This window comes from Arachis stenosperma, chromosome 10 (assembly GCF_014773155.1).
Source record: "Arachis stenosperma cultivar V10309 chromosome 10, arast.V10309.gnm1.PFL2, whole genome shotgun sequence".
NCBI lineage: Eukaryota > Viridiplantae > Streptophyta > Magnoliopsida > Fabales > Fabaceae > Arachis > Arachis stenosperma.
In genome coordinates, this window is record NC_080386.1 from 32,773,945 (window position 1) to 32,783,528 (window position 9,584).

Here is a 9,584-nt window from a genome sequence, read left to right on the forward strand (position 1 = left end):
TGATAAATGTGATATATTTTTTTATGTAAATAATCTTTAAAAAAATCTAATAGTTAATCTATTACCTTTTTTGTTTTAGTCCAAATTAAATCTTTTTTATTATTTTTGGAAAGAAAATCTTTTGAGGAATTTAATAATATGTGATGAGGAACACCGAATAAATTATACAGAAACCAATTAAAACACAATATGAAAACATCTTTAAAAAAAGACGTTTTAGACGTTTTTATCTGAGTGGCTTCCTTTAAAGAATCCTTATTTCTAATAACATGTAATTTTATCGCATAATATACTAAATTTCTTTTAGAAAGGAAGTTGCAACTACTAACTAAAATATTTCTTATAATGTGAATTCATGATCTTATAGAATATCATATGTTGGACAATACAACCGTATGTCATTAAACTTGCAAAATAAAGTTGAACGTGTATATAGAATTTATTTATGTTTTTGACAGGGGATGATGTAAATAAAAAAATGGTCCAACACATGTAAACAAGGCAATATTAATGCAATATATACATTTGATCATCTAAGAAGTTTGCGCGTAGCACGGGTCTTACACTAGTAAATTTAACATTTCAATATTTTTGTTAAATAAATTTTATTTGTATGAGTTCATGATTGAATTTATTTTTTTTTAAACGCTAAAAATAATACCAGCCTTAATTTGTATTTTTTTAAATAAATGCGTTGGGAAAGTGCACTTGGCAGTTGAGCACTCCTTATAGCTTGTTTCCTCAACGGTTAACAACGTCAACGTTATTTGCTTTTTCCCAAACACAACAAGCAAAACGAAAGCTTCGTCACAAAATTCCGAAAGTCGTGCTTCCATGCCTTTATTCCATTCCATTCTCTTGATCCATATTGAAAACAATCCTTCATGTATGTGCAAACTGCAAAATCACCATCACTATACTAATTACTATACACTCTCTATTATCAAATCTTAATTTCTTTTTCTGCTTAGTTACCAGTTGCCATGCTTTCCTGAGAAATATTTTCATTTTCCCGAGAAAATAAATAATAACAGAAAAGAAGAAAAGAAATGTCGGACGCTTTGATCAATGGATTGGCCGGAGCTGGGGGAGGGATCATTTCTCAGCTCATAACATACCCTCTTCTAACTGTAAGAATTTGGTTTCAAAAACCGATCCTCTCGTGAAAATAGTGGGTTTTCTCTTAAGACGTGAAAGATTTGAGTTTTATAATTATTTTTTCTGGTGTGATCTGCAGTTAAACACTCGCCAACAAACCGACCATGATGTAAAGAAAATCAAGAGTAAAGTTGGAACCCTCGACCAAATGTGCCAGGTCCTTTTTTCTCTCTTTATTTCAGCTTGAATCATAATGCCATAGTGTATTTTTTTTTTTTTTTGGCTAAATAATTTATTTTATGAAAGGAAGAAAGCGAGGTTTGTGATTGTTGGGAAAAAAAATATTGATATAGGTTGTGAAGGAAGAAGGGTGGGAACGATTGTATGGAGGGTTGATACCATCACTAGTTGGTACTGCTGCATCTCAGGTGAGCTTATTTCAGCTTACTATATTTGGAGATTTTTTATTTTTTGTATCAGACACCTCTTCTTGTGTAATGATAACTGTTGTTGATGTTGCTGCAAGTTTTTCTAAGGTGATCTCACACTCCCTCTAATGGTCGAGAGGTGTGTCAGTTTGGCATACAAGAAAAAATGAGTGTATAAAACATTGCTGCTATTTGTTTACTTTGTTGATCAATATTGATATTTCCTAATTTCTAAACAAAGAATTTTTTTTTTAATTTACAAGTTAGGAAGGAGATTAGGATGATGTTTAGGAAATGTATATCACACTATTTGTTGATATATTTCATTTTTGTGATAATGAATGGGAAAATTAGATTGAAAATAAACTCCAAAGTGATCTTGGAGATTGACCGCTTACACTAAAATAGTCTTTGATATCCCAATTACATTAATTACGTCCCAGAGATAGGCAAAAATGTACTATACTAGTCCTTAATAGCATGATGAGTCACTTATAGAAAAGGGCCGAAGGACTAATATGGTGTAATTTTGCCAATCTCGAATAAGCAGAAGTTTTGCTTGGTGAATAGTGTGTTAAAATGTTTATCTCATAGAAGGCCAACAGGGTAGCCTATAATGATCATCTTCCAATTTTTCTTCTTATGTTAGTGGTAAAAGATTATCCTTTGACACTTTATTAAGATGGATAAGGAAACTTTAGAGACTTATTTAATATAACTATTGACATACTTTACTTATTTGTTTGATTCAGAATGAACTATGGAAGTTTTCCAACTAGCCATGATTGCTGCATCATGTATTTTTATAGCAACATGTTCAATGTTTTTTTTTGAATTTCATATTGGTTTAGTTTCTCACAAATTTTATGGTACAGGGTGTTTATTATTATTTCTATCAAGTATTCAGGAACAGAGCCGAAGAAGCTGCACTAACACAAAAAAAGATTGGCATCAGTGATGGATCAGTTGGAATGCTATCCTCTCTTTTTATTGCTGCTTTATCTGGGTACTTTTCTTCTGCCCAGAAAAGAACCCCTATGGTTATAGTTTGTTTTTGCCCCAGCAAATTTAAGTGCATGAGTAATGGTTCTACTTTATTTTCTTATAATTCAATCATATGCTTTGTGAAGTGTTGTCGATTTGACCTTCCAACATCATGTTAGTGAAAATCAATGATTAGATAATATGATCTCAATGACTTAATTCTTTTATTTTATTTTTGGTAGGTCTCTTAATGTGCTTTTGACGAATCCTATATGGGTTGTTGTCACCCGTATGCAGGTAATTTAGTTACATGATAACATTGTTTTAAAGAGAAGGAATCATGGAAAGAAATGATTTCTTACATTGAACTTGATTATTATTGTTTTTGTCTTTTCAATTTTTGTGGAAAACCATTTTTTACTATGCAGACACAAAGAAAAGAGTCAAATAAGAAAGATCCTGACATGGGATTGTTAATTGTTGGTGGTGAAGAAAGCGTTCCTCTTCCTGCAGATAAGCCTCTTCCATATGACACTAAACATGTGGTAGGTAAATTCTTTGTCAGTGATCTCTTTGTGATATTCGAACAAATAGACCGAGACAATTGTGATTATTATTGATTTGTTAAGTATATCATCACCCTTGAAAGATTAACTTTGTTGGAAAAAAGACCATTCAAACATTAATAATGATCATCCGACACTTGAAGGGTTAATATGTTTTGTTTTAGTTTTGACTAAACACCATCATATGTCGACGTGTAATATACCATAGTTACATGTTTCACCAATTAGATGACGTGTCACGTACTAATTTATACGTACCAATTTACAATTTATCTGCGTATGAAAACATCATAAGTATATTTTTTATATAAATATTTTACATGTGGCGTACCGCGTATCGATTCCCATACCATAACGCAACGTACTAATATGTGTTTGCAGATACAAGAAGTCTACGAAGAAGGTGGAATCCTTGGTTTCTGGAATGGTGTGTTACCATCATTGATCATGGTACGTTCGAAAATAAATTATTTCATTATCATCACATGAACTATTATTGATTGTTTTTCACTAATTGCAGGTATGCAACCCTTCCATTCAGTTCATGCTGTATGAAACCATGTTATTAAAGATGAAAAGAAGGCCTTATGGGAATAAGAAGGGTAGAAAGGGGGTAACTGCATTTGAGGTATTATTCTCATTTTGCTTCTCTAGGTATATAACTTCCAACTGATATCATATTCACACCTTCCTTCCCTTATTTTGCTTTTGATTGTTTACAACATTTGTCAGACTAAGATTCCCTTATGGCACTAGATATTTCTTCTTGGAGCTTTCGCTAAGCTTGGAGCTACTGTTGTAACTTATCCTCTTCTAGTTCTCAAGGTATATTTTATTATCTTTCTCAACATTTTGGTTTGAATTGGCTAAATATGATCCTTAAAAAGAATGCAGCCTCTAATTGTCTGAGTTAAGTCTTGATTTAGTGCATGTTTGAGCGCCATTATTTTGTTAAAAAAAAATCTTTTTTCAATGAAAAAAGATCTTTTTTTATTTTTTAACGTGTTTGGCAAATTTCTAGTAGTAAAAGTAAAAGCACTAGTAAAATAAAAAAAAGATCTTTTTTGAGAAGCTGTAATTTACATCTTTTTTTAAAAGATCTTTTTTCCTTAAAAAAAAGATGTTTTTCATGTAATAAATAAACAAAAAAGTACTTTTATATTGTTATACCCAAACATAATTGATAGATAAAAAGACCTTTTTACATGAGATATCCAAACATAAAATTACTTTTACTTCTCTATAAGATCTTTTAAAAAAAGATAACTCGAAAAAAGATCTTTTCTTAGAAGCTCACCCAAACAAGCCCTTAATCTCTAATATCTTAAATGTCATATTCTTGTCCTAAATATTTATGTCGTCCTATTTTTGTCTTCTAGACAATATTAAAATTTTTTCTTCTAAAAATACATTTTTTTTGTCTTTTTTATTCTCAAATTACTAGAACCATTGCTACAACTACTATAATTATGATTGTGTTCATTACCGAAAAGAAGATGATAATCAAAGAAATGATATGTTAAAAGAAAAATTTTTAATTTTGACCAAAGCGCTAAAATAGGATGAGATAAGACGTATATGACAAAAATAAGATGTTTCCAATACAAGGAACGAAATTAAGACGTAGTTCAAATATTAAGAACTAAAACAGTAATCTGCTGAAGTATCTTTGCTTGGGCTGTGTGATGGGTTGAGTTGTGTTTTGGTTCCACCATTAATCAGGATAAGTAAGGAATGTTTTTTTCGTTTCTATTCCCACTTGTATGTTCTTACAGTCAAGGCTTCAAGCTAAACAGGATAAAACAGGGGACAACAGGCACCATTATACAGGTGTGAGTTATGCCAATCTTCTGTTATAAATGCATGCCATAATCCAATTGTGTTAGGTTTCTTGTCCTGTGATCTTGTTTTGTCAATGAAGACACGACAGTATGAAGATCAACGGAGACATAGCCCCAACTTTAATGCTTTTAGTTCCTATAGAAAAAAATTGGTCCCCCAATGTTGTAAGGAAACAACATCTAGTAATACCCCAAACTTTTAATCATCAAATTAGTCCCCAAACTTTAATTTCGTCAGATTGTTCACCTATATGAAAGGACTAATCCGAAAGTGTTAAAAATTATTAGGGACTGGTATGTCTTTATTAAATAACGATAGGAAATGAGCTATCAAACTTCTTATCAAAGTTTGACATGAGAATTGATATGTTTAACTAGAAGCGGAACTAGATAAAATATTAGAAAGGGACTAAAAATATTTACACAATAAAATAAGATTAAAATAAAATTTTAAGGGAGACTAAACTGATATTTACATATAATTTACATGTAAAAAATTAAAATTACAGGGGGTCATTGCCCCCTTCCTCACTATGTGGCTCCGCCCCTGTGTCTAACAACATAAAAGGTTAGAGATTGATTTAGTGAATAAAATTTGTCAAGGATTAAATTGTTCGACTAAAAATTCTTTGAAGACTAATTTGGGATATTACTTAACCAAATCTCTAGTATTCATAAGGAGTAGATATGTATAAAATATTTGCTTTCCTCCCTGAAGTTGCATAATCTTTGAAATTCAGGCACATGGGATGCAATTGTTAAGATGATAAATTATGAAGGGATCTATGGATTCTACAAAGGCATGGGCACTAAAATTGTACAAAGTGTTCTAGCTGCTGCTGTTTTGTTCATGATGAAGGAAGAACTCGTTAAGGGCGTTCAATCCTTTCTAGCTAAAGATGGATCTAACGCTGTAAAGCGAAAACAATGATGATCGATCAAGAGTGAGAACTCTGACTGAAGACCATTAGCATCATTAGAACTTCTCACTAGGATGAAAAAGCTATCACTAGAGTTTTTCTCTAGATTTATATTTTCATGAACGTTATTTAGTTCATAGGAAATAGTGTATGGCATGTGTGTGACCCTTTCTTTAGGTCATACATTACACCGCTCTTTTTCAAACTATGCATTAACCGCACATGATGCTTGTGCATTTGGTTGTCCTTATATATATAGAGATTAGAGAGAGCGCACGCAATGTCATGAGGACAAATACTCTTACATTGGTGTAACTGAAATGATAGGATGAAACTTATCTGTGCTTCAATGGATTCTTGAATGTTTGTAGCATTGGTAGTGCATGAATATAGGGATCAAGTTTTGAATATGAACTTCATCCCTCTTTATGCTTGAAGGTTTTCAGTGTGATAAACTGCCATAAACAATTCATAATAATTTTCGCTTTGATTTTTTTTTTAAAATAGTGAATATTTTTGTACATATTTTTATTTGTATTGTATATAGATTTTTAAAGTTTTATTGAATTGACTATTAGGCCAGTCCAAATTAGTTTTATTGTGTTAATATAATTTTTGAAAAACAAATGATGTATGAAATATATAGTGAACAAATTAATAGAATTAGATTGTAATTTAAAAATAATTTTTTTCTTTGTTTTAGAATGTATGATTTCATATCATATAAGATATTTTTTACACATTCTTTTAGTCTCACTTAACTTAAATGATATGAGATCATACTTTACAAGAGTAATTAAAACGAAAAAATAGATAATATTTATTAGCCTTCCTCAGTCCCACTCCTTAAAGTCTTCAACTAGAATTTGTGACAAGCAAGCTTTCTAGTACAGTAGTACTAGATAAGAAATCTATTTATTAAAATGAGACAGTTACCATTTTTTTTTGTTCTTTACACTTTGTTTGGATAGATAATGAAAATAAAAAGAAAGAAAATAGAAGTAAATTTTTTATGCGTTTAGATAAAAAGAAAATAAATAGAAAAAAATAAATAAAAATTTTTCTTTTATTTGGACTAAAATAAAAGTGAAGAGAGAAAATCGAGTAAAATTATGTTAATATTTTTATCTACTTTATAGATAAATTAAAGTGTGCATGTGAAATAATAAATCTATCTTTATTATAAAATAAAGTATAAATATTTTTATTTGTTTATTTTTATTGTATTTTATAAATATTATATTTTTTATATATTTGATTTAAGTTATTTATCTAATATATATAATATTTAAATGTGAAACTCTATTATAATAATAGTTTCACTAGGTAGACTATTGAAAATCTGAACAACGCGAATAATAGATCTTTTAGACCAGTGAGAATTAAAAGAAAAATCAGCCCAACTCAAATTAAAAAAAAAAACCTTTTTAACTTTACCATTGGAAATTTTAACCATCCATTCCTTTTAACTCTAATTACACTTCTTTCTAATTCAAACTCCCTCCCAACGCTGTGCCATTTTCTCCGTCACTAATCTTGAGTATTGTATTAAGAACAAATATCCCGCATGAAGAACAAACATCCTATTTGCATTAAAAACAAATATCTCATTTATAAGAAGAGGCAATAATGAGTGCATAATGCAACAAAATAGAAATTTAGGAGTTAGGAACACTTATTCACTAGCTAGCAAAGCTAGTGAGCTTTTTGTTCTCATGAAATAGAACCACAATTCATAGTTTTCTTTTCCAAAAAAAAATATTAAATAATTAAAAATATAGATTTGACAAAAAAAGTTATAGACAGCTGAAGCTTGGGATTGGGACTGAAATTTGGTAGCTGAGATTGAGTATTATGTTTGATGATCAGAGACAAAAACTAAAATTTCAATTCCGAAACACATAATTTTAATCCGTTTAATACCTCCAGAAAGGCAAAAAATGGGGGGACACATGCATTTTTAAATATATAGATTAAAACTTTAATAACATTTTTTTTAAAAATATTTTTATTTAACTTGTTAAATTTTAAATTTACCCATCATCTCCATATTTATCTTAAACCCAACATGATACTAAGATATAACTCAGTCTAAATATTTTTTACACTAAATACAATACATATATTTAATTTAATCTTTATCTTAATCTCTATTTTTTAATCTCTATCTCTTCTCCAAATACAGTCATAGAGAATATATTGGCCTCTCATCATACTGTACCACGATTAGAAATTTGAGTTATCAAAGGAGTAGATTTAGGAATCCATAAATAATAATAGAAAGACTGTGCGTGAGTATGTGTAGTGTAAGACAAAAGGAAAAAAAAATTATAAGGTTAAATTAATTAAAAAATAAAAAATATTATTGTACATTAAAATCAACAATTAAAATAAGTTATTATGTATTTATATGAATACATATGCTATTTAATTATTTTTTATATATATTTTATATTTTAACATATATTTTATATTATTAATTAATTTGAATGTGTACTTAGTATCATTTGAATGAAAAAAAACATATGGCAACACAATATCAGACTATTAATAAACTATAACGACCCAAGAGAGCTCACTGGTACTATTTTCAAAATGATCATTGTCACTACTGCTATTGTCGGATACAAGAGAAGTTTCACCCATAGGAGTGTAGCTAGACATAGATCCTCAATTTAGTTACCGAGAAATCAATATGATAAACACTACACCATACAAGAGATAACGAGGTGGAGAAAATTAAAGCCACTTGTTACGGTTGCCAATGATACGTGATGCACAAAAATGTCGTAGTCTTAACCGCCATGGATTGGAATCTAGTGCCATCACATGAAAGAAATTAAATCATAGGCGTAGATCAATTTCATGTTTCGGTTTTGAAACTGCCATTTGTCCATTTCTCATTGTCGATATATATTTGGAGTTTAGGACCACTGGCCAAAAAGAGTATTTTAGTTTTTCCATTTTTTTCTATTAACAAAAAAAAATCAATTTCTAGTTTTTTTTTAATTTAATCATTTTTTCAATAAAGCCTGTTGGATATATTCTGTGAATAATTTGTTCAACATGTAGAGGTGGACTATTACTCCCAAGTGAAAGTAACATAGTAGATAATTGTTCTTGATCGAATGAAATTCATAATGTAATTACTTTCAAGTAAATGTAGATGTAAAAAGTCCACTCATTAGTGTGGATTTTGATCGTATGGCAACTTGGTGTTTGCCGCTTGCGAGGTCAGTGCTGGAGTGCTAACGTATATCAATAGATAGAGTTGGAAGTGAGCTGCACGATACTATTCTGTTCTACCTTTTAGAGGAAGAGACCGTTAAAGGAAGATTTTTTGTTGTTTTAAATTGATGACGGTATTAAGTATTAATTTTGATAAATCTAATTTCATTCCAATAAACTGTAATGATCGATGGGTACAGTGTATATGTAGCGCACTGAACTATAAAAAAGTCTCTTTTTCAGTTAAATACTTGGGGATCTCGCTAGGAGCTAACTTGAGATTGGTAAAGATTTGGAAGCCAATTATAGATAAAGTGGAGGATAAACTTAGCATATGGAAAGCCAATATTTTCAATAAAGCCAGTAAGTTGGTGCTCATTAAATCTCTCTGTTAAATAGTATCCCTGTATATTATTTGAGTCTATATAAGATGCTAAAAGTTGTTGCAGATAAACTGACTTCTTTATAGAGAAGATTTCTATGGAGTAAGGAGGATGGTAAGAATGGTATGACTTTGGT

General features: G+C 30.0%; 1 protein-coding gene across 1 annotated transcript; it reads left to right on the plus strand.

Annotated features, from left to right (window-relative positions):
• Positions 1–902: 902 nt before the first annotated feature.
• Positions 903–6,136, plus strand: LOC130957883 (peroxisomal nicotinamide adenine dinucleotide carrier-like). The gene is made up of 11 exons (XM_057884719.1): positions 903–1,130; positions 1,238–1,315; positions 1,452–1,526; positions 2,402–2,532; positions 2,753–2,807; positions 2,939–3,055; positions 3,458–3,526; positions 3,597–3,704; positions 3,833–3,901; positions 4,852–4,906; positions 5,658–6,136. Exons 1-11 carry the CDS (start codon positions 1,050–1,052, stop codon positions 5,846–5,848), a joined length of 1,029 nt encoding a protein of 342 aa, XP_057740702.1. The 5' UTR covers positions 903–1,049; the 3' UTR covers positions 5,849–6,136.
• Positions 6,137–9,584: the final 3,448 nt, after the last annotated feature.

Bases quoted from the DNA above. Each gene is read 5' to 3' on its own strand.
- LOC130957883 (XM_057884719.1), top strand. From the start codon at position 1,050: ATGTCGGACGCTTTGATCAATGGATTGGCCGGAGCTGGGGGAGGGATC. The intron at 1,316-1,451 runs GTCCTTTTTTCT...ATATTGATATAG, and splicing joins CCCTCGACCAAATGTGCCAG to GTTGTGAAGGAAGAAGGGTG. The intron at 3,056-3,457 runs GTAGGTAAATTC...ATGTGTTTGCAG, and splicing joins CATATGACACTAAACATGTG to ATACAAGAAGTCTACGAAGA.